The 26,221-nt window shown below is 37.0% G+C and overlaps 1 protein-coding gene and 1 non-coding gene across 2 annotated transcripts in view; both read left to right on the top strand.

Annotated features, from left to right (window-relative positions):
- CDK17 (cyclin dependent kinase 17) overlaps nt 1-26,221 on the top strand; it is a 115,752-nt gene that overhangs the window by 69,311 nt on the left and 20,220 nt on the right. The window contains exons 3-6 of the mRNA XM_008004314.3: nt 6,216-6,380; nt 10,889-11,022; nt 13,200-13,325; nt 24,950-25,006. Coding sequence (XP_008002505.1) covers nt 6,216-6,380; nt 10,889-11,022; nt 13,200-13,325; nt 24,950-25,006 — 482 coding nt within the window. The remainder of the gene's footprint in view (nt 1-6,215; nt 6,381-10,888; nt 11,023-13,199; nt 13,326-24,949; nt 25,007-26,221) is intronic.
- On the top strand, nt 21,849-21,985 carry LOC119624131 (U4 spliceosomal RNA). The gene has a single exon (XR_005240197.1). It is a non-coding gene; the product is annotated as a U4 spliceosomal RNA (small nuclear RNA).

Genomic DNA, 26,221 nt, shown 5'->3' with positions numbered 1-26,221 from the left:
TTATGGTTGTACCACATTCTAAGTATATGAAATGCCACTGAATTGTATACTTTAAAATGGTTAATGTTACAAGAATTTTATCTCAATTAAAAATTCAGTTCATCTGAGCTACAGCTTTCCCTCATAGATGCTCAATTTATTTGATGTCTTTTTTTTTTTTTTTTTGCTGTCACTACAGCAGAACACATGTTTGATAAGTCTTAATTCTATTTTAAGACTTACCACAGAAAGTTATATTTCAGAATCTTGTGTTTACATAGCCTTGAACTTATTTTTTCTTATATTGGGAAGATATATTGAAATTATTGAATCTGATGAGGAGAATAGGTGACAATTTAAATGTGAGGAAGAGAATAAATCACAGTTGTAGAAAGGTAAAGTTATGTTGTACATATACTACTTGAGACTTCCTGACCAACTGAAATTCTTCATCTAATGTACATGTTCTCAAGAAGTGTAGTCAGATAAACCTAACAATGTCACTTATCATGATTATTTAGGATTAGAAGTAACACCAAAAGGCAAAGATTAAAATGGCCTGGTTCTCCTGAGATTCCAAATTCTCATTCTTAACAGCCCCATTTGTACAGTGGAGCAATTTGTCATGTTTGGAGTCAACAAATCCCAGTTTTATGGATATTGTGAGCCTCTGTCTTTTACCTCGGTCTCTTTATCTTGCTGATCTCTTACATGATAACTGTGACAGTTTGTGGTTACATTATAACAGTAACTGTTTTTTACAACAGTGGATAACATAGGGAGTTTAAGGAGGACTACCTCCTACACATAGCACAAGTTCCAGGAAAGGTTGAAGCTGAAGGCATAAACTCCATTGGATATATGTAGGATCTAGAATGGGATCAGGCTAGTAGTAATGTTTAAAAGAGTAGAATTGGGAGGAGGGAATGGCTTAGGCTATGAGTTGGGCTGTGAAATTGCATGTTCCTGATCATAGTTCACGTAATGAAAAGATCCAGATAAATAAGATGCCAAATAACACTTCTTAGTGGAATCATAATGTTTGCCATGTTGTGGTGGTAAAAATCATTGGAAATCCTTACTTGGAACTAATTATAGAATATAAAATATCTGCAATGTTTCATGTAGATTTCCATTACTTTTTAAAAGTTATGGTAAAATATATATAACACAAAGTTTAACATTTTGAAGTATACAATTCAGCAGCATTAAATACTTGTCTATTTACATGTGTAACCATCACTGCTACCCATGTCTATAACTTTTCATCATCCGAAACTGAAACTCTGTACCCATTAAACAATACTTCCACGTTCCCTCCTCTCCCCAGACCCTGGTAACCACCATTCTACTTTCTGTCTATGAATTTGCCTATTCTAGGTACTTCATATAAATGGAACCATATAATATTTGTCCTTTTGTGTCTGACTTATTTCCCTTAGTGTTATCATTGAATTGGCCAGTTAATTACTTTCAAGATCTGGAAGTGTTAGAATAGTTTATTCTGTTTTATTGTGGCTCTCTCATGAGCTACAGTCTCTTCTCTGTCTATACCCTCTCCTTGGGTGACCTCATCCAATCCTATAATTTCTGCTGCCATGTATATGTTGACTACTCCTAAGTCTGAATCTCCAGTTAGGCTCTTCATCTGGATCTCTAGATTCATATTTAAATGCCTTCTTGTCTTCTCCACATAGATGTGTAATGGGAATCTTAGACTTCATATGACCAAATCAGAATTCTTGATTTCTTTTCTCCAAAATCTGCCTCTCCTCAAACTTTCCTCACTTAACCAGTTACTAAAACTAAAAATCTAGGTGTTGTCCCTGATTCTTTTCTCTCTTTTACCTTCCTGTTGTCTCCTCCCTGCCCCCAACCCCCACCATTGTGGCTTCCAATTTTTTACCACATAAATAACTTTTACAAACTCATGATTATGATAGTCATCTGTATCAGAGGTCCCCAACCTTTTTGGCATCAGGGACCAGTTTTGTGGAAGACAGTTTTTCCACAGACTGAGGTTGGGGGGATGGTTTCAGGATGATTCAAGCATATTATATTTATTGTGCCCTTTATTTCTGTTATTATTACATTGTAATATATAATGAAATAATTACATAACTCACTATAATGTAGAATCAGTGAGAGCCCTGCCCTTGTCTTCCTACAACTAGATGGTCCCATCTGAGGGTGGTGGGAGACAGTGACAGATCATCAGGCATTAGATTCTCATAAGGAGCACAAAACCTAGATCCCTCGCATGCACAGTTCACAACAGGGTTAGTACTCCTGTGAGAATCAATGCTGCCACTGATCTGACAGGAGGTGGAGCTCAAGCAGTAATGTGAGTGATGGGGAATGGCTGTAAATACAGATGAAGCTTTGCTCACTCGCCCACTGCTCACCTCTTGGCCAGGTTCGTAACAGGCCATGGACCAGTACTGGTCTGTGACCCAGGAGTTGGGGACCCCTGATCGATGTGACTGATGCGCAATTCCAATTATAGTCCATTAATAAATCATGTTTCATATATTTTTAACAGTTGATCTGGCAAAGATTTTAAAATATTTTGGGGCTAGGCATGGTGGCTCCTTGTAATCCCAGTGCTTTGGGAGATTGAGGTTAGGAGGATCACTTGAGCCCAGGAGTTTGAGACTAGCTGGGCAACATAGCAAAACCCCATCTCTACCAAAAAGACACAGATTAGCCAGGTGTGATGGTGTGTGCCTGTAGTCCCAGCTATGGTGGGGAGGATGAAGTGGGAGGATCACATGAGCCCAGGTGGTTGAGGCTGCAGTGAGCTGTGACTGCACCACCGCACACCAGCCTGTGCAACAGAGCAAGACCCTGCCTGGAAAAAAAGAAAGAAAAAATCTTTGAATAGATGTTTTTACTATAAATGCTGACTAAAAGCTGGGTGGTAGGAGTGTGTGTGAAACTAATTTAGCAATCGTGTCTGCTGGCCTGTTGCTTCTGCCTTTGTAATATGTCCTAAATCTGTCTGCTTCCCTCCGTCTTCAGTACAGCTATCCTAGTCTAAGCCACCAACATTTGTTACTTAGGGTACTATAGTAATCTCCTCCTTTTGCTCTTGATTCCCTATTGCCTGTTTTTCAAACAGCAACAAGGTGGTATCTTAAAAAATTATTTTCAATAATTACAAATTCAAAGGAAGTTACGAAGATAATATACAAAGGACCCATACTTGTACCGTTCTCCCAGTCCCCCTCACCATTGTGGTTCCATCTTGTGTAACTACAGAACCCAGGAAATAGATACTGGAATAAAGTCTAAATATAGTTCTGTGTCATGTCCTCACCTGTGTTGATTCGTATAACCACTGCAGTCAAGATAACTATTTCATCATGACAAGAGATCTCTCGTGTTACCCTTTTGTAGTCACCCCTACCCCCTTACCTCCTACTATCTCTAACCTTTCAGTGATATTTTTGAAACATGAATCAGATCATATCACTCCCCTGCTTCAAAGCTACCATAACTGCTTCCAATCTGAGAATAAAATTCAAACTTTTATGGTGAAGTATAAAATGTTGAATGACTTGTTCCCTCCTTACCTCTCTGGTCTCACCTAGTACCATTGTTCCCTGCATGGTTAGGTACTCTAGCTATACTTGCCTTCTTTCTAGTCCTCTAACACAGTGGTTCTCAAAGTGTGATCTCTGGACCAGCAATGTCAGCAGGGCCTGGGAATTTGTTAGAAACACATATTTTTAGATTCCACGCCAGACCTACTGAACCAGGAAGTCTGTGGGTGAGACCCAGCAATCATGTTTTACAGATCCTCAAAGATGATTCTGAAGCATGTTAAAGTTTGAGGACCACTATTCTAACAAGTCAAACCCTGCCATATGTCGGCTTTTGCAGTAGCTTTTTTCTCTATCTGGAATATTCTGTTATCCACAACTTACCCATCTTCCCTGACTGGCTCTTCCTTGCATTTAGATTTCTGTTAAAATTATCTCAGCAGAGAGAACTTTCCCCAGTATACAGTGTAAAATAACTAGCTACTCATTTCCACATCCCTCTATTTTAGTCTTTTGCATATTGCCTGTCATTACCTGACTTTGTGTGTGTGTTTTTTCCCTGTTAGGTTTTATGCACTCTGAGAATAATACTTTGTTTCATTCACCAGTTGATGCCCAGTGCCTAGAGTAGTGTTTATCAAATAGTATGTCCTTATGATCCCCATTTTTTCCCTATATTCTCCAGAACAATCAAGCTATATTCTCCAGGACAGCTTTACAGAGCAACTGAAGTGTTGTCTGTAGGCAAAGTATTTGCATAATTTGTATTTAATATTTTAATATTGTGATATTTCACACGTGAAATGACCTAGAAAGAGAAAAAAATCTTCATCTTTCTTTCCTCTTTCTTGAGACAGGGTCTTACTCTGCCACCCAGGCTGGAATGCAGTAGCATTATCTTAGCTCACTGCAGCCTCAAACTCCTGGGCACAAGAGATCCTCCCACTCTATCCTCCTGAGTAGCTGGGACTACAGGTGCATGCCATCGTGCTTGGCTGAGAACAATCTTATTGTATGCTGTAGCTTGTATTATCTCACATTGTTTGTAATTTGTTTGTGCATTTATATCAGATAGCCCCTCCTTATTCATTATTAAATCATTGATTATTTTGCTAGACTTAAGACCCCCAAATTCTTTATCAGGTACTTCCAAGGAATGTACAGATCACAGGAAACTTTAGACACGTGTTCTGTATTACTAGGTAGGCATTTGCCCCTACCTCCAATCTGGTCTTTGACCCAGATTAGATAGCTTGGACCTTGAGTGAGCCTTTGGGCCCTCATGCCCCATCCTTCCTGTACACTTGCGGGCAACCAGTACTAGTAGAGGCTCAGGCCACATGGCCTTCTTGGCCCATTTTTCTGGAGCCCATACCCTGGTCCTGTTCTTTGGATCCTAGCATTTTCTTGTGAGAAAAACCTTTCACTTTAAGGCTTGTAGCCAGCTCCTTCTGTCAGCCTGTCCTTGGTTGAGAAACCTTTACAGGCAGAGGAATCCCCTGACGAGGAGGTATCCTTATGCCTGATTGTTAGCTACAGAAGAATAGTTGGCTTCATTTTAAAAAGAATGTATTCAGAGCAGCCCAGTTCTTTTTAAAACTCCTTGGCTGCTATCAGTAAAAACAGAATTCTAATATAGAAGATTAATTGTGTATCACAAGACGTATCTTCAACCTGTATCAGAGCTCTTCTTTGGAGGTGGAAAGGAGTCATGAGATTTCCAGTAAGTAAACATTACAAAACAGTTTCTCCCCCATGCATAATCAAATAGCTTTTAAGTATTATATTTTTTAAATGTTTCTGCTTGGTTATGGGTCTGTGATTGTTTAAAAATTCTTTATATTAATCCCAAATTGGGGGGAATAAACTTGGAGCCTCTGTATTGATATGTATTTAGGTATTCTGTTTTATTCACTAATTGACATACAATTTTGAATGTCCAGCAAACAGGGATGTAAATTCCTTTAGGCCGGGACCATTCTTTTATATTCTAAAGCATGCTTAATTTCTTTTTTTTCTGTTTGAGACGGAGTCTTGCTCTGTTGCTTAGGCTGGAGTGCAGTGGCACAATCTCGGCTCACTGCAGCCTCTGCCACCCCGGTTCAAGCAATTCTCCTGTCTCAGCCTCTTGAGTAGCTGGGACTACAGGCGCATGGCATCGCGCCCAGCTAATTTTTCTGTTTTTAGTAGAGATGGAGTTTCACCATAGTGGTCAGACTGGTCTCAAACTCCTGACCTCAGGTGATCTGCCTGCCTTGGCTTCCCAAAGTGCTAGGATTACAGTTGTGAGCCACGTGCACAGCCAAGCATGCTTAAAATAAGGCACACAAGTAGTCAGTAAATGGAGGAGTGGTATGGAAACATTCTTGAGATACACTAAAATAAACAAATGGATGCAAATTTGGTTGAGTATATTAGTAGTTTTGTTAGTAGGTTCTTAGCCACTTTTGATTATATAAGAAATGGATGGTTATTAGACCAACTTAAAATATTCAAGTATTTTCTTAAGTATTTTTTTTCAGAGAAACTTTTAATTTTAGTACTGTGTATAGGTAAGCAAAGCAGTTAGGCTAAATGTAATAATCTCTGTTACTTTTTGATTTGCTTTCTGTTTTGCTTTCTCAATCCTTCTCATGTGATCCTGGATCTTGGGCTGATGATGGAATGATTTTTGAATACTACGAACCACAGAGCCTATTGTGAAGAATGGCAGGCCTCCAACGTCTCACAGCATGCATTCCTTCCTCCACCAGTACACAGGATCTTTCAAGAAGCCCCCATTGCGGAGACCACACAGTGTTATTGGAGGGAGCCTTGGTTCCTTCATGGCAATGCCCAGAAATGGAAGCAGATTAGGTAATTTGATTACTTGTCTATTGTGTTTACCTTTCTGATTATACATCACGTAAATTGTTACGTTTTAGTTGTATAAAAGTCAGTGACTTTTATTATCTGGTTTCTTCTGCCAGATAAAAATCAAGTTGAGATCAAGAGGAATAGCAGAAAGATGGAAAGTTCTAGAGAGGTAGTAGTGCTGACAGTACAGAGAAGTAATATTTGAAAAACCTGTCCATCAGGAGGGAAATGAAACCCATAATAAATGGATGCAGTATATCAAGATGAATGGCAATTTGGGATGGTGTTTATTTTAGGGTCATGCCTCAGTAACTTTTCAGATCATCACCATATAAAGCCTAGTGCAATGATTAGTATGTATGGTTATCAGCCAAATTGTTTCTTCTTCTATCATTACGTCTTTAAATATCCAAGAAAAAAAATTTGCAAGTTTCTGTTTATATTTGTTTATTCCTCTGGCCTTTTTTGATGATGTCTTTATGTTTTTGTTTTTATTTTTTTTTTTGAGACAGCGTCTCACTCTGTCACCCAGGCTGGAGGGAAATGCAGTGGAGCCATTGAGGCTCACTGCAGCCCTGACCTCCCAGGCTGAAATGATCCTCCCACCTCAGCCTCCTGAGTAGCTGGAACTACCTGTGCATGCCACTATGCCTGGCTAATTTTTTTTTTTTTTTAAAGAGACAGGGTCTCACTATGTTGCCGAGGCTGGTCTTGAACTCCTGGACTCAAGTGATCCACTTGCCTTGGCCTCCCAGAGTGCTGGGATTACAGGCATGAGCCACCACACCTGTCCTATTATGTTTTGATTTTAAAAATCACTTTAACTATTTTATAGTCTTCTTAGATAATTATATTTACTGAAGTTCCTAGGGGTTTTATTCTACTGCTCATTTTATGTGCTTACTCTTCGGATAGTATATTATTTCCAAATGTGTTTCTTTAATTTTGGGAGTATGAGCTTATCTACAGTGAGGTTTTTTTCTATGAGAAATGCATATTGCCTTTATCTCTGTAGGTGTATCTTTACAGAATGGTGTGCTGGAGTTGGCTCACACTAGTTCATGAGAGATGATTGTTAAATTTTCAGGAACTTTGCAAACTGGTTGTTAAACATAGCTATTAACTTTTAAATTATGTAAGTTTACAAATAAGTAAACTAAATTAAAAACAAAGGTAATGAATACTCAAAAGTCATTGCTTCCAAATTTTTTTTACCACTTCTAACTATTATCTATGCCACTGGGATTATTTTTTCTGTTCTAGCTCTGTAGTCAAAAACACTATATAATGGTGTGCTACTGCACATTTCTTCCCAACCATATGGTCAGTGTTGTCATGTTGGTAGCCTGAAGTTGTCCATGGAGAGAGAAGTCAGAAAACACTATAGATCAGGCCTTGGCTTATTGTTTTCTTGTTTATCTAGACCAGGGGTTTGCAAACCCTTTTTCTAAGGGGACAGTTAGTATTAAATGTTTTAGGTTTTATGGACATATAGTCTCCATTGCATGTTCTTCTCTGTTTAATAATACTTTAAAAATACAAAAAACATTTTTAGCTCATGGGCCATATAAAAAGAAGCCACACTTGTTCTAGACCTTTGTTCTAGAATTAAGACAGTGTATTGAAAATGTTAGTAATGCAGATTAAATTTAAAGGGTATTGTGCTGAAGGAGAAAAGTATATTGTATATGCAGCTGTTACATTACCTTATCAGCAAAGATATCCCTCTCCCCCCGACAGATGAGTAAAGTTCTGACAAGCCTTCATTGTTTCACATTTGTCTTGATGGAAATGAAAATACCAACTGGTAATCATGTCAGAACTATGCTTGTTTGTTAATGACATGAGTAATTTCTTGTTTGGGTCAGAGGGTACTCAAGTATTTATTCACAGTCTGAGATTAGTAAGCTTTCTTTGTCATCCAGTTCCTTGTGCAACAGGACAGATTTTTTTTTTAAGTGTACTCTTTAAGTCTCAAAGGTGTAGCACTCTGGGAGTGGAGCCTTTCTGTGGGAAGGTCTCACTTGTAACTCAGAAACCCAGGGCTTCATTGTTTATCCCAATGTGGAAGGTAAACCCAGGGACCCTCTCATCAAGATCAGCAGCCTCTCCCAAGACAGTGATAAGAGTCAATTTATGCATAACAGCTTTGGGTTTTCAGTCCTCTCTTTGTTTTTGCTTCCTAGGTATTATTGATACATTCTTGCACATTCAGCTCTACGTTTTAAAGTATTATATTTTAGTCAACATTTTCTTGAGGAAAGGAAGATTTTCGTATCTCGCTAGAAATGGAAGGCATCATTAAATTATTTTTAACATTTTGAAAGTGTGACAGAAAAGATTATGTGACCTCAGATGTGTTATATACCAAATTTTAAGAGGTTAGGAATGAATCACCAATACATTACTTTTGCTGCCAAATTAATTTTTTGTTCACGTATCACTATAAAATTTCTCCAGAAATCTCAACATAAGTGACTGAAGTGTATTCTTAGATTACATATTGAGCTATTAAAAATCCATTATCATTTGCAACTGCTTATGAATATTAATTGTTTTCTCAATATTGAGTTAACCAAGACAAAAATACAGACATAAAGTGAGTTCTAAGATAGAGTTGATATGAGACCCTTGAGTTCATATTTCTCCTTAATCTAAGCAGTTCTCATAATTTTATATGTAAATATTTTAAAAAGTTAACATACTTATAAAATACTATTTTCAATTGTCTCACACATTGATATTTCATATAACTTCATTTGAAAAAGAGATCTAGTTATCTAGGCCATTCCTTGATTGTTAGTTAATATGCAGTTCCCTTGAATACTTGTTAAGCACCTTCTAAGTGCCAGACGGTTGGTTAAGTTCTGGAAATAGAAAAGTGAGCAAGCTAAATCCCATCCCCAAGGATCTTATAAAATCATATGCACAAAAAAGTGTTCTTCAGTGCAGTGGGTGGGGGCACAGTAGTCAACTGTGTCTGAGATTAGAAAAGACTTCACTGAGTGATGACACATGAGCATAGTTTTGAAGACTAAGCCTGATCTCACAAGGTTGATAAAATAGGAAAAGGCATCTTTTAAAAATGAGAAAAAGCATGTGTTAAAGCAATGCAGCGTGAAACAACATAGTTCTTTTTGGAAAATGAATACGTGTATAGAAAGTAACAGTGGCAGGAGAGGAGTTCTAGAGATCTAGCATTTGTTTCTGGTATACTCTTCTTGCTATGTTATTAGAGAATGACTGACAAATGCAGGTATATAAGTATGTAACTTGGCTGGGTGTGGTGGCTTATGTCTGTAATCCCATCACTTTGGGAGGCCAAGGTGGGTGAATTCCTGAAGTTGCAGTTTTTTGAATTTTTGCAATCAGACCTTGGTGATGACCTTGAGCAGTAGGATATAAGTAACTCCCACCTGCTTAGCGTTCCAATAATGGAACACTAGGCATAAATTGCTACAAGTTCAAGATGAGCCTGAACATCACGGCAAAACCTTGTCTCTACAAAAATAAAAAATAAAAATAAAATAAAAATTAAAAAATAATAAAAAAACGAAACACCAGATGTGGTGGGTGCCTGTACTCCTATCTACTTGGGAGGCTGAAGCAGGAGGATTGCTTGAGCCTGGGAAGTAGAGGCTGCAGTGAGCCATGATTGTGCCACTGCACTCCGATTTGGCCAAGAGAAAAGACCTTGTCTCAAAAAAAAAAAAAAGAAAACAGTATATAAGTTTGTTTTTAATATTTTCAAATGGAATTTATCTTCCTCGCCCTACTTCCATTTAACTTTTATCTCTATTAAACATACCATAACCCACCTTTATTGTAATATGTTTTTGCTCTGAACAGATTTTTGAGTATTTGAAGATCATAAACTTGTTTTTATAGTTCTCGTCCAAAGTAGATATTCAGCAAATAATTTTTTGTTTTATTTTTAACACTGAGGGTGCAGGGAGGAGAAACTGCATTAGCAGCTTTTAAGAGGTGTTTTAAAGAACATTGAAAGAATTAGCTCCATTTGACCATAGACCCAGTGACACATTATTTAATGGAAAGAATACTAAATAAGAGGCAAATGACCAGGCATCTATTCTAGCTCTGCGTCCAAGCCTTGTGACCTTTTGAAAGTCATTTAACCTTTCAAGTCTCAGTTCCCAGATCTAGAAAATGAGAGCACTGGCTCATTCTCAGAGATATTATTTGCAGTTTATATTATATACTCAATATAATATATTTTATTATAGTAATATTATATTACTCAACCCTTGATAATAACTTGAATGTTAATTTTTTTCATAATTTGAAAGTGTAAAAAAATTTCATACTACTATTTTAAGACATTTGAGTCATATTTTCATCTACTAACTGCATACCTGTGGCACCCAGAATGTAAATGACTTTTATGCTATGATTTTTACTTGTTGGCCTTCCATATTTTACCCATAGTGATAATAAATTATATATTAGAATATAGTGTATCTCTTTTAATGTTTCATTTTTTAATATAGATATTGTTCATGAAAATCTGAAAATGGGATCAGATGGTGAGAGTGACCAAGCTTCTGGGACATCATCTGATGAAGTCCAGTCACCTACAGGTGTTTGTCTCAGAAATCGTATACATAGACGGATCTCAATGGAGGTAATCATTTAAAAAATACAAATGTACCTGTGAATATGTGTGTTGGTATATTTTACATATATTTACTCCACTCGATATGTATACGATACATACATATCGAGTGGAGTAAATGCCCATTTAAAAATTTTCATGAAGACACGTGACACTTGTAAGAAAGTTACTTCTTTGCATTCATAAATTGCAGTCTGCGAATATTTCCACTCTTTACATTTTTATCCCAACATAGATATGCAGTATTATAGTTGCTCACATTCTGTGAAACATTTATTTTAATTTTTGGTGAAACGTTATTTTAGTTTCTCCATTAAGGAGAAGTGAATTTTCAAAAATTCTAGAAATATAGGTTGATATATTAGCAATGTCTTCTTTTTAGAAAATATTATTTTAATTATATTTTTGAGATTCATTTGGGTAGTTAGCATTTTATTTTCTCTATTTAAGATTTTAAGAGGTATAAATAAAATACACAGCTTTTCTTCTTGCATTATATTATAAAAGTGGGTGTCCTTTCCTTTGTGGTTCACTATACCTACTAATCTCTGAAGCACATTTATTTTTCTCCATGTAAAAGGATGAAGAATTCATTTTCTTTGCTTTGTAAGCGTTGTGGTATAACCTTGAGGACATAAGTTGATCGTGACTGTTATTTCAGTACATACTGTAAACTAAAATAGGTTTCTGCAAAAAAAAATTGAACATGTTTTGAAATAAAAGTATTGTTGCTTTTTTGATGCTGTTGAAATGATGATTAGGGTATCTGTCCTATTGGTTGGTTATATTTTCATTATAAAAGGATTGCATCTTGATCAGTTAAGGAAAACTTACCAGTTTTCTAAATGATAAATTAACATTTTCAATTGTTGAAATCAATGATATATTTATGTGACAGAGTACTAATGAAAATGTTTCTTATTTTTCTTCACCTTATAGATGATTTTTAAAATCATCCGTTTTATTTAGTATTAGGGTCTGTATCTGGAGTTTCTTATTCTTCATTGAGCTGTAATTTGTTTCCCCACCACTAAGGAGGCATGCTTTAGATTATATACTTTTTATAGTATGTATTTTTTTCTGTTTCATGAGACAGGGCCTCATTCTGTCACCCAGACTGGAGTACAGTGGTGGGATCTCAGGTTACCACAGCCTCAACCTCCTGGCCTCAAGTGATCCTCCTGCCTCAGCCCCCCAAGGAGCTGGGACTACAGGCACATACCACCACGCCTGGCTAATTTTTTTGTATTTTTTTTAGAGACTGGGTTTCACTATGTTGGCTTCCCAAAGTGCTAGGATTACAGGCTTGAGTCACTGCACTTGATCTATAGCATATTTTAATATCTGGAAAGACTTATTTTTGTATCTCTGCCCCATATACGCATATACTCTTTCTTATTATAGAAGGTTTTTGGATTTTTTTCTGTTTATTCTATTATTGATACATTTTAGGCATTTTATTTTGTTCTAAGAATAAACTTATTGTGTTTTCTTAGTGGTTATATAACTTACAAGATTAATATAGGGAGGACCAGTATCTTTTCATTACTTATTCTTACCATTTGGTGGCATTGTATGTTTTTATACTTAAGTCTTATATTTCTCAGTAAATATTTATGCAGTTCCTATACCTCTCCATTCTGTTTCATGATTTGGCTGCTATTATGAATAGGAGGAATTTCTTTTTATAGGGCTTAAATTTCTTGATGTGATGATATAGGCAAGATTCTTTTGAAGTTTCTCCCAGCTCACATTGTATAATTAAATAAAGTAGAAATGCCATTAACATGGCAGTAATAAATATAATTCTCTTTCCCCATGTTGCATACAGGATCTTATGTACTTGGTTAGTTATTTAAACTGATCACAGAGTTTGTGGTAGTCTTTGCCTATTCTTACTATAATAATTTTAAAGTAAATTTCAAGTTTAATTTACCAGTGAAAGGACTTAAAAATTACTGGGGTTGCAAAATTTCATTTCTGTAACACTTCGCTGTATATGTTTGCTTACAGTAAATGTTTTTGCCGTGAGTGTGTCACATATAATCCATGTAGGTAACTTTGCAACTGCAATAAAACTTTACAGTTACTTATCGCTAAGAAATAATATATTAGAGCCTATGAATACAAAAGCCAAATGCCCTTGCCTTTTCTATTTTTGATTACTTTTTTTTTTTTTTTTTAAGGATTTAAATAAGCGGTTATCACTGCCTGCAGACATCAGAATACCTGATGGGTATCTTGAAAAGTTGCAGATTAACAGTCCACCATTTGACCAACCAATGAGTCGAAGGTCTCGTAGAGCTTCCTTAGTAAGTTTTTGGTCTCCTGTACCTCCACCATCAATCAGATCTGCTTGTTTGATTCTTCTGGGTGTAAACATTTTGAATTAACTTTTATATTTGACCTTGGAATAGCTAAATTTTATTATATTGCCTTCTCGATTTTATTATTTCCCATTCTTAAAGGTTTATTGGAACCCTTAAGATGCATTCAATAGAATGCATATTGGAATAGGATTTAAGGTATATTATATTTTATTTTTGGTAAATATTAATACGTGCTAGATATATAAATACATACTAGATATATAGATATGCTAGATATGTGCTAAATAAACATACATATTAATATATACTAGATATACAGAGAAGTACACAAACCATAATTGTACAACTCAACCAGCTTTTGAAATGTTAACATACCTGTGTAACTAGTACCTGGATCAGTAAAAGAAAATTTCAGAAATCTCAGAAACCCCGTGCTACTCCCTTTCTCTTTACTTAGTATTCCTCACTTCCTCAACTGTAGCCATACTCTCTGCCTTCTGATGCTAAAGATTAGTTTTACCCATATGTGTGACACTGTTCTGATCATACTGTTTTTATAGTATGTTTTGATATGTGGATCTTTTTAAATCCCATTCACATATATTCTTATTTATTTTTTAGATGTGTAATATTATCTTTCTGATTATCCTTATTAAAACTTCTGAGCTTTGTGTAATTATGAATATGTAATTATATTAAAATATATTTTATATAAATATATAGAATTATATACTTATATAAAGTTTATGTATATATTGCACAATATGTATCCCAGTATGTATGTAAGTTATACATATGTATTATTTTTGTGGTTGGCTTCTTTTGTTCAGTGTTATGTTTGCGAGTTTCAGCCCTATTTTTGCGTGTAATTATAGATAGTTCGTTTTCATTGTTGCATAATATTCCATTTATGAGTGTACTGTGCTTTATCCATTCTCTTGTCGATGGGCATTCTGGTTGTTTTCAGTTTTTGGCTATTACCAAATAATGCTTCTATCACCATTGCTGTGCATGTTTTTTGGTTAACATATGTAAGCATTTCTGTTGAGTGCTTACCTAGGAGTGGAGTTGTTGCATTATGTTGTATGCGTACGTTGTGCTTCCCTAGATACTGTCAACATCTTTCCAGAGTGGTTGTACCAACTTATACTTCCATCACTAGCATATAATAGTTCTGGTTGTTCTCCTTGCCAACTTTTGATAATGTCTTTTAAAAATTATTATTTTAACTTTTCTAGTGAGTTGATAGTGGTCTCTTGGTTTTGTTTTGCATTTGTCTGATGACTAAGTTGAACACCTTTCTATGTGTTTATTATTCATCATATGTTTCTTACATGTTTATATTTAGATACTCTCTTTGTGAATTAACTACCCAAGTCTGTTTTTCTTCTCTTTCCTATTGGATTTTCTGTCTTTTCTTATTGGTTTATACGAATTTTTCAGTATATTTTGTATAAAGGACCTTTGTCATTACATGTCTTACAAATATATTTTCCTAATATTTAGTAATTAACCCAGCACCATTTATTCAAAGGATAACTTTTCTTTTTTTTTTTTTTTTTTTTTTTTTTTCTTTTTTTTGAGGCAGAGTCTCGCTCTGTCGCCCAGACTGGAGTGCAGTGGCCGGATCTCAGCTCACTGCAAGCTCCGCCTCCTGGGTTCACGCCATTCTCCTGCCTCAGCCTCCCGAGTAGCTGGGACTACAGGCGCTTGCCACCGCGCCCGGCTAGTTTTTTGTATTTTTTAGTAGAGACGGGGTTTCACCGGGTTAGCCAGGATGGTCTCGATCTCCTGACCTTGTGATCCACCCGTCTCGGCCTCCCAAAGTGCTGGGATTACAGGCTTGAGCCACCGCGCCCGGCCAGATAACTTTTCTTATTGCAGTATCACTTTAACATAAATTCAGGTGGTTGTTTATGTGAGAATCTCTTTTGGATGATGATAGTCCTATAGTAGAGATACATATAAAGTGCTTTGGGACAACAAAAGAGGCAGGAAGTAAAATGCCTTGGTAAATTACAAACTTACAGAGATAGCAGTTGTGCTGGTCCTAGAAGGATGGGCAGAAATTTGTCAGTTAAAAATGGTCTATGAATGAAGGGTGTTCTAAGCAGAGGAAAATTTGTGTACTAAAACTAAAACCTAGAGGTTTGGGTGTGTATGTCATGTTTGGGAAATTAGAACTGATATGAAGGGTAATATGGAATAATATAAAAGCTATAGCTTGAACGGACAGGACAGATCCAGAATGAAGCCTTAGATTCAGGCCAACAAGTCTGGACTTCTTCCTATGTAATGAGAAGACATCAAAGGTATTTATTTCAACAGAGGCTGACATGATCACATTTTTGTTTCATAGCATTAGCTTTAAGAAAAGTACAAACAATGAATTAGAGAGAAAGACTAGAGGCAAGGAGAATTAGGAATTTATTCAAAATTAAGGGTGATGTGGCAATCAGATGGAAATAGAAAGTAGAATATAAATCCTAGGGACCAGGAAGGGATAAAATACCACCTAATATCCAGTTGGACTTTGCACCTGAAGGAAGAGAAATTGATGATGACTCTTGGATTGCTAGCAGTTGGTGTATCTCCTTTTTTACATTGTTGTTGTTATTATTATTATTATTAATTTTTTTTTTTTTTTTTTTTGGAGACGGAGTCCTGCTCTGTCACCAAGCTGGAGTGCAATGGTGCAATTTTGGCTCACTGCAATCTCCGCCTCCCCAGGTTCAAGCGAGTCTCCAGCCTTAGTCTCCCAGGTAACTGGGATTATGGGTATGCACCGCCATGCCCCACTAATTTTTGTATTTTTAGTAGAGATGTGATTTCACCATGTTGGCCAGGCTGGTCTTGAACACCTGACCTCGAGTGATCCACCTGCCTCGGCCTCCCAAAGTGCTGGGATTACAGGCGTGAGCCACTACATCCAGCCTTTATATATTATTATGTAATGGAATTATTTTCTTTGGAGACAAGGTCCAACTCTGTCACCTAGGCTGGAATGAGGTAGCACGATCATAGCTCACTGTAATCTTGAACTCCTGGGCCCAAGCAATTCTCACGTCAGGCTCCTGAGTAGCTAGGACTGCAGGTGTACATCACCACACCCAGCTAATTAAAAAACTTTTTTTTTCGTAGAGATGGCGTCTCACTGTGTTGCCCATGCTGGTTTCCAATGCCTGGCCTCAAGCAGTCCTTCTGCATTGGTTTCCCAAAGTGCTAGGATTATCGGTGTGAGCCACCCCACAGCACCTGGCCCAAGTGGGTCAGGTTAGATATTCCAGTTAGATATTCTAAAAAATATTTTGGTTAACATACTCTAAAAAAATAAAATCACTTTATGCTGTATATACCATGAGCACGTTGTTATTTGACATTCACCAATATATAAATATGGTAAAAAGTATAACACAGACTTGATTTTGGTATATCATAATTCAGCATCACTACTTAAGACATTTTTTTGGGGGGTGTGTGTGTGTGAGAGAGAGAGAGAGACAGAGTGTCACTTTGTCACCCAGGCAGGAGTACAATGATGTGATCTCGGCTCACTGCAACCTCTGCCTCTGGTTAAGTGATTTTCATGCCTCAGTCTCTTGAGTAGCTGATATAGGCATATGCCACCATGCCTGGTTAATTTTTGTATTTTTAGTAGAGACGGGGTTTTGCCGTGTTGGCCAAGCTGGTCTCGAACTGCTGACCTCAAGTGATCCACCTGCCTCAGTCTCCCACAGTGTTGGGATTACAGGCGTGAGCCACTGTGCTTGGCCAAGACATTTTTATTGGGATGATTTTGCCATTTGATTGTCAGGTCAAAGTTTTCTTTGGCTATCAATTTTTATCAAAGATTGGTACTTAGGATAAATTTTGAGGTTGTATTTGTTCCAATGGGGAGTAAAAATTGATTTAATCACCATGTAATTTTTTTAAGCTATCATTTAAGAGCATCTTTTACAGTCTACATGAAATTAAGGAAAACAGTGCCCTCTAATGAATGCTAAGTGATTAGAGTTTTTATTTATGGTTAAGTGTTCCTACCTACCTCCCCCCTTTTTTTGTTGAGATGGAGTTTCACTCTTGTTGCCCATGCTGGAGTGCCATAGCATGATCTCGGGTCACCACAACCTTCGCCTCCTGGGTTCAAGCGATTCTCCTGCGTCAGCCCCCTGAGTAGCTGGGATTACACGCATGCGCCACCATGCCTGGCTAGTTTTATATTTTTAGTAGAGACAAGGTTTCTCCATGTTGGTCAGCCTAGTCTTGAACTCCCCAATTCAGGTGATCTGCCTGCCTCAGCCTCCCAAAGTGCTGGGATTACAGGCGTGAGCCCCTGCACCTGGCCTGGGCTTGCAGATTTCAGATAAATCATGCCAGCTATGTTTTGGATTTTACTGATACATCCATTTCATTATTCATCTACCTTATTAAAGGATACTTTTTGGAAATACATTAAAAATTATTCTTCAAAATGAAAATCTCTATCCTAGGTTTATATTTGAACATAGGCAGTGAAGGAGGGCAAGTGAAAGTTAGGGATGGATGGAAAAGGAGTGGGAAAAAGAAATTCATTCTTTCACATGTATTAGAATTTGTGTATCTATGTATAATATATTCTTTATATACCTAAAAAGTAAAAGTTTTTTCAAAGAGATCGGTTTTTCAGCATAGAAGTCTGGACCCTAGGTTTATGTGTAAAAGAGATGGGTAAAGATTAGGGATGAATGGAAAGGAGGCAGGAAATGAAAAATATTATTCACGTGTACTAGAGTTCATTTTTTCCATGGATAATATACCCTTAATCTAAAAAATAAAATGTTTTTTAAGGTAAAATATAAAATTTAGCCTTGTCTTCCAGAAGTTTTAAACTTTCAGTGTGGTGGTCTCTTTTTTTTTTTTTTTTTTTTTGAGACGGAGTCTTGCTCTGTAGCCCGGGCTGGAGTGCAGTGGCTGGATCTCAGCTCACTGCAAGCTCCGCCTCCCGGGTTCACGCCATTCTCCTGCCTCAGCCTCCCGAGTAGCTGGGACTACAGGCGCCCACCACCTCGCCCGGCTAGTTTTTTGTATTTTTAGTAGAGACGGGGTTTCACCGTGTTAGCCAGGATGGTCTCGATCTCCTGACCTCGTGATCCGCCCGTCTCGGCCTCCCTAAGTGCTGGGATTACAGGCTTGAGCCACCGCGCCCGGCACTTTTTTTTTTTTTTTTACAAATTATTTGTAGAGACAGGGTCACACTATATTGCCCAGGCTGGTCTTGAACTCCTGGCCTCAAGCAGTCCTCTTGCTTTGGCCTCCCAAATCATTACAGGTGTAAGCCACCTCTCCTGGCCTGTTTTCATATTTTCTAATGGCAATATATAATGAGTAGTGAAAATAACATAAAACCTTTGCTTGAGTAGGAATTAAGAAACAATTCATTTTTCCTGGAGAAGTTATACAGTGGTGCTCATTGGGTCTAATATAAATTTATGGTCATCAGCCTTGCATAGATCCCCAGTGTTGCCTGGCTACTCCACTGTCTTTCTCTGATTAACTCTTCCTTTTCTTACTGTAAGCAGATGATCTCTCTTCCTACATCAAAAAAGAGAGAGGGCCAGATGCTGTGGCTCATGCCTGTAATCCCACCACTTTGAGAGACTGAGGCAGGAGGTTTGCTTGAGCCCAGGAGTCCAAGACCAGCCTGGACAACATAGTGAGACCTCCATCTTTACAAAAAATTAACAAAGCTAGCCAGACGTAGTGGCACACCTTTGTAGTCCCAGCTACTTGGTAGGTGGGAGGTGAGAGGATCACTTGAGCCCAAGAGGATGAGGTTGCGGTGAGCCATGATTGCACCACTGCACTCCAGCCTTGGCAACAGAGCGAGAGACCCTGTCTCAAAAATAAAAGGGGGCCATTAACTGGAAACTCTCTCCTTTAATGTATAATAAACTTGCAAATCTATCTATACATATACTCATTCTGTTCTTTGTTTTTAATTTTGAGAAGTTGTCCCCCTTACTATCCCATCTTTTCAGGATGCTTAAGACTGTTATCCCTATAAACTCATGTGTGTTCAGTCTCCCATTTCTTATCTTAATCCTTTCCATTGACTTTTTATTTACATAAACTTACAATTTTAGTTTTATATTTACAGAAAAAATTTCAAAAATTATGTAGTTCTTATATATCACATATCCAGTTACCATATTACTAACATTTTATATTACTTTAATACATTTGTCACAACTAAGGAACCAACATTGGTACATTACTAGTAACAAAACTCCATAGTTTATTCAGATTTTACTAATTTTTTGTCAGCGTTCTTTTTCTGTTCCAGTACCCCCGTCCAGGATACCACATTACATTTAGTGATCATATGTCATGTTAAAAGTATTGGCTATTGGATTGGTGAAGTGCTGTTTAGAAGTACTTTATGATTGATAAGAAATAAAATATTCTCAGCATATTTAGTTAAATATTAGCATAGTGGGAAAGCCTATATGTAGATAGTCAGGATTCATCAGCGCTTCATTGCCCTTACGATAATGGTATATACCCAGTGGAAGTTTTGTGAGACTGAGTGCAGCTTCAATTAGAATGAAGGTCATCCATATATAAAAATTTGTCTTATTGTATTAAAATCATAGGTTTCTACATTTTGAGAGCATATTCCTTCCTAAACAATGAATGTTTGGATTCTTCATTCCTGGTTTTACCAATGTAGACCATATAGACCTTTCTTATTTCTCAGAGCAGGTGAGAAAATATAGTCAAGTCCTTACATTTCTCAGCAATTAGAAAGATAAGATGGAATGTGGAAGTGAGGTTCAAAGTCCCACAGAATTTACCTTTAACGTATTACATACAGGTACACAGGATTAAGGTGGTATTGTGGTGATGATAATAGCAATTTTTGTAAGACAAATTGACTCAGTAGAATAGAGATTCTCAATCTCTCCCCCTGCCCACCAAGTCTAAGGGATAAAACACTTTTCTGTCATTAACAGTAACTGGGTAATTCCCACAGGGAGGGAAATGAATGTTTGAAAAAGCCTCCCTCTTCCCCTGCTGTTCCTTTTTTTGTTGTTGAGACGGAGTCTTGCTCTATCGCGAGGCTGGAGTGCAGTGGCACGATCTTGGCTCACCACAATCTCCGCCTCCCAGGTTCAAGCGATTCTCCTGCCTCAGCCTCCCGAGTAGCTGAGATTACAGGCGTGCACCACTACACCCAGCTAATTTTTGTATTTTTAGTAGAGACAGGGTTTCACCATGTTGACCAGGATGGTCTTGATCTCCTGACCTCGTGATCCACCCGCCTCAGCCTCCCCAAGTGCTGGGATTACAGGCATGAGCCACTGTGCCCGGCCCCGTTTCTTATATATATATATATATATTTTTTTTTTTAAATTTATTTATTATTATTAAACTTCAAGTTGTAGGGTACATGTGCACAACGTGCAGGTTTGCTACATATGTATACTTGTGCCATGTTGGTGTGCTGCACCCATCAACTCGTCATTTACATCAGGTATAACTCCCAATGCAATCCCTCCCCCCTCCCCCCTCCCCATGATAGGCCCCGGTGTGTGATGTTCCCCTTCCCGAGTCCAAGTGATCTCATTGTTCAGTTCCCACCTATGAGTGAGAACATGCGGTGTTTGGTTTTCTGTTCTTGTGATAGTTTGCTAAGAATGATGGTTTCCAGCTGCATCCATGTCCCTACAAAGGACACAAACTCATCCTTTTTTATGGCTGCATAGTATTCCATGGTGTATATGTGCCACATTTTCTTAATCCAATACATACTCACTCTTAAAATGTCATCTATAGGTCCTCTGTACATAGAGAAGCGTCCCCCTTTATCTCTGGTTTCATTTTCCCCAATTTCAGTTACCTGAGGTCAAGCACAGTCTGAAGATAGGTGAATACAATGCAATAAGATTACTTTGAGAGTGAGAGATAGAGACAGCATTCACATAACTTTTATTACAGTGTATTATTATAGTTATTTATTTTATTGATCTCTTACTCTGCAAAATTTATAAATTAAACTTTATCTTAGGAGTATATTGATATGTATAGGGAAAAACCTAGTACATACAGGTTTCAGTGCTATCTGCTGTTTCAGGCATCCACTGGTGGTCTTAGAAGTATCCCCTGTGGATAAGGGGGACCTCCTATACTTCATTTGTTTCGGTGCTCAGTTAGAACAGCATCTCCAGCATGTGATAGAGTAATTACGTTGCTAGATCCAAAGTAAACAAAAAATTTTCCGTAAGGCTTGGTATTGCTTACAAGTTACACTGAATTCTAGGAATACTATTATAAATTATAATTTAATTTATATATATATATTTAGAATTTTCATATGCTTATGCTCTAAGAGTCATCTAAATAGGAATTTGCTTGGGGCTGCCAAAAAGTGAAGTATTTTCTTGGAACAGTGAAATATCAGAAAAAATTCTCTTTATTTGTCTGGAAAGCAGCATTAAGGGGGCTTTTATATTACATGAAAATATAAACTTTGAGCAGTGGTAGTATCATACCCGAGGTTTATCCAAGGCGCAGTTATTGCTAATTGAAAATCTTTCCCAAATACCCCGCCATGACAACTTGCAATATAGTTGGCACTGGCAATTTTTGAGTTTCTACAGAGACTGAAACAACAACATATACATTATAAAGTTTATTGTGCTATTTCTTTAGCTATTATTTCTTTTTCTATGAAACTTTAAAAATATTCTAAAATAATCTAGGATAGAACTCAGTCTAGATTGTGAACTCATGAAAGTGGGAATCATATCTGTCTTCTCTAGCACCTAACATTGTGCTGGGTAAATGTTGAATAAATGAGCTTTGTCCTCTGTCCTCTGAATAATTTCTGTAGGAGAGCACGTCAACAAGCTAGTCATTATATCTATTGTTAATCTTGTCGTGTTCAGCAAATAAAAATGCAAGCAAAATTTTCTAAAAATTTTATTTAAAGATTAAGTACTATTTTGATGTAATCATTAAATCGTAAGTTGGAGATTTCTAAAATGGGGGCTACGCTTTTACTTTTTGAATTAGGATCTGACAGACAATTCACTAGTGTAATTGTGCCTTTGTCTGAATTCTCTGCCTGCCTGCCTGCCTGCCTGCATGGGTGGAATTCAGTAGTGTTGTTTATTTTCTAGACTGATTATTCAAATTTAAACCTAACCTCATACATTTTTGTCTTTACAGTCTAATTTGTAGTCCATTTACATAGTCTTTAAAGCAAACCTCGACATTTTGTCATAGTAACCATTGGACCCTAGTGTGTTTGATGTTTTAAGAACATAGTAGTGTTCATTCATTCCAGATAAAAGGATTAATAAGAAAATTTCTCTACTCCTGAGAAGAAAAAATGCCTAGCTTACAGTCTTATTTCCTGTGTGCTTCTCATTGTTGTAATGACATTTTAAATATTTTTTTCAGGAATATTCATTCTTTTGTTCATACTAGTTTGCATTTATTCTCAATATAGTGTCTTTTCCCCCCGTAAAATATGACACAAAACCTAAAATTCATGGCAAAAATGCAATAGTTCCATATTCATGAATTTATAAATTCCAGAGATAAGTATCAGAATAAAGATACTTTATTAGTTTCTGTGATCTTGGCAATTAGCCTTTTTTATGAAGTGAAGTGTTTAAGATCATATATAAATAGGCTATATAAAACATATGTGAATTAAAATATTATTCAGAGTCAGACTGTCATGTACCAGATAGTGGGCTATTTGCCATGTTTTTCATACTGATTTTAAAAACTTCACTTGTATTTTTAAAATGTTATCTATTGTAGTTTTACTTCTTTATTTTGCATAGTTATTGATACCAGAAAGCAAAGGACTTAATACTGAGTCATGTACAGTACATGGATGAATAGTGTATGATGGTTGTAAAACTTCATTTTTAATTTAATGTTTTATGAAAAATGTCATATATAGGAAAATGTCATAAAGAGTACAAAAATAATTTTTCGTTTATTCAGTAATACCTGTGACCGAAGTTTTAATTTGTTTACTAAAATTGAGTTAAGTACTATTGGATGTGTAATTTTCCACATGGCTTTTAATATGATATATACCATTGTAACAAAAAGATAAAAACAGTTCTCTTGAGGGGCCTCTGCTACTTTATTTTCTTATTCTGTTTTACTTTTTTAAATATTTGTGCTCTCTCAGTCCCTAGTTTTCAATCTATCAAAAATTTTTTTTCCTAAATGTTGTTACAGTTTTTTCTTTTTCATTTTAAATATTGGGTCTATATTACATATTTAGGTATATTTCATCTGCCCTATTTATCATCTCCATACACAATAGGCAGGCAAGCTCAAGGTTTTTGAGAACTCACTTTTAAAGCATTTTCTCTTGTTGTGGGTTGTTGTTGTTTTTGTTTTTGTTTTTGGCAAGAGGGTGTAGCCAAAATTAGACTTACGTTGCTGCTTCTATGTTTGCCATGTCCTGATCCGTAGTAGAGCATGATTTTCAGTTGTCTTTTTCATTATATTTTGATTGAAAAGCCTGAAACAAATAGTATTTTGTTGTTTGCACGGCTTCCTTGGGAATTAAGATTGGTGAGGGAAAATATACAGGTAAAATATTTATTTTGCAATTTTGTTAAAAAGAAAATCCCAAGTAGTTATCCTTGATAAGATTCTTTTTTTTTTTTTTTTTTTTTTTTTTTTTGAGACGGAGTCTCGCTCTGTCGCCCAGGCTGGAGTGCAGTGGCGCAATCTCGGCTCACTGCAAGCTCCGCCTCCCGGGTTCACGCCATTCTCCTGCCTCAGCCTCCCAAGTAGCTGGGACTACAGGCGCCCGCCACTGCGCCCGGCTAATTTTTTCTATTTTTAGTAGAGACGGGGTTTCACCGTGTTAGCCAGGATGGTCTCGATCTCCTGACCTTGTGATCCGCCCGCCTCGGCCTCCCAAAGTGCTGGGATTACAGGCGTGAGCCACCGCGCCCGGCCGATAAGATTCTTTAGTATTTTAAAATGCTTGTGGTATCTTAGAATAAAACAAAATATTTTTCATGACAGAGTGTTAACTACGTATATAAAGGTTGGGTTGACAATTTTGATTGTGAACTTTGATATTTTTGAACCTTTGAATATTCCAACATTGGGTTTATTTTAAAACTTGATAGATATTCAACCATTTGATTATAATCAGATTTTTCTATTCTTAGTCACTCTTTAGAGTGGAAAAGTTTCAAAAGTTGAGGAAGAGATGAATTGAAACTTTAAGAATAAATACTAGTCCAGGCGCGGTGGCTCACGCCTGTAATCCCAGCACTTTGGGAGGCCAAGGCAGGCAGATCACTTGAGGTCAGGAGTTCAAGAACAGCCTGGCCAACGTGTTGAAACCCTGTCTCTGCTAAAAATACAAAAATTAGCTAGGCGAGGTGGTGCACGTCTGTAATCCCAGCTGCTCCGGAGGCTGAGGCAGGAGAATCACTCAAACCCAGGAGGTGGAGGTTGCAATGAGCCAAGATTGTGCCACCGCACTCCAGCCTGGGCGACAGAGTGAGACGACGCTATCTCAAAAAAAAAAAAAAAAAGAATAAATACAAAATTTATCATTGTTTACTTTTCAGTCAGAAATCGGCTTTGGAAAAATGGAAACCTATATCAAATTGGAAAAGCTTGGAGAGGTAAGTAAATGTTTATTTCAAAAATGTAAGACACATTTTCTTCTTATTCTTCATTCTCTGTTACTCCACAGTTTTTGTTAACCTGGAAAAAATATAAATACTGATGTCTACAAGATTATATACTTGTTCTGGAAAGGTAACAGAGTTTCTAGGAGTTAGAGTCTTCAGTTCTTGAAATTATCCCATCAGTTTGAGAGGAAATGGATTTTTTTATAGCTTTGAAATTTTTATTGCAGCAGAAGTATTATGTTTTCTTGATAACAAAGTAGGCATTTGTCACTTAGTCCACTGGCAGTCTACTGTCTGTGCCATTATGGGAAATTGCATGAGTTCAGACCTGTGAAAAATCAGAATAAAGATAAAAACACATTTTTTGAAGGTTAAGAAAATTCTTAAGATCTTGGTTTTCTTGGACTTGCTACTGGAACTACTGATTTAGACATGGCCTACCTCCTATAGTAAGAAAGGGCAAAGAAAATAATAGGGAAGCCTTAAAGGAGCTTGAGGGCTGTCCTGGCAATGATAGAAGAGATCCTTGTTTTTTAAAGGAGAGTTAATGTATGAAGATTCTGAAAAGTCTAGAAACATGGGTAGAATTTTTATGATTGCCGGGCGTGGTGGCTCATGCCTGTAATCCCAGCATTTTGGGAGGCCAAGACGGGTGGATCATGAGGTCAGGAGTTTGAGACCAGCCTAGCCAACGTTGTGAAAGCCCGTCTGTACTAAAAATACAAAAATTAGCCAGGTGTGGTGGCGGGCGCCTGTAATCCCAGCTACTCGGGAGGCTGAATCAGGAGAATCGCTTGAAACCAGAAGGTGGAGGTTGCAGCAAGCTGAGATCGTGCCACTTGCACTGTAGCCTGGGCAAAAGAATGAAACTCCATCTCAAAAAAAAAAAAAAAATTGTGATTTAACAATATGTATATTATGTTTTCATTTTTCAATTAATATGTTCAATTAGTGTCCATCAGTCTCCATATACCATTGCAGGTAAAGCACCTTTGATTTTAAAGCTGTTGATCTAATTGTTAATCTGAAATAAAGTACAAAAAGTAAATATTCTGTCTATGTTTTTATACTCTTGAGGCACTCTGTAGTGTTTACAGAAGTATGGAAGCTGTGCATATGAACTGAAAGTCCTGTTTGCTGTAAGAAAAGCCAAGGCTGATCATTGTGTGTTTTTCTTTGCAAGATGGAATTTAACAATGCTTAGAA

The sequence above is a fragment of the Chlorocebus sabaeus genome, chromosome 11 (assembly GCF_047675955.1).
Source record: "Chlorocebus sabaeus isolate Y175 chromosome 11, mChlSab1.0.hap1, whole genome shotgun sequence".
In the NCBI taxonomy this organism is placed as follows: domain Eukaryota; kingdom Metazoa; phylum Chordata; class Mammalia; order Primates; family Cercopithecidae; genus Chlorocebus; species Chlorocebus sabaeus.
Note: the sequence above shows the minus strand (reverse complement) of the source record. Positions and strands in the feature narration are given on the sequence as shown.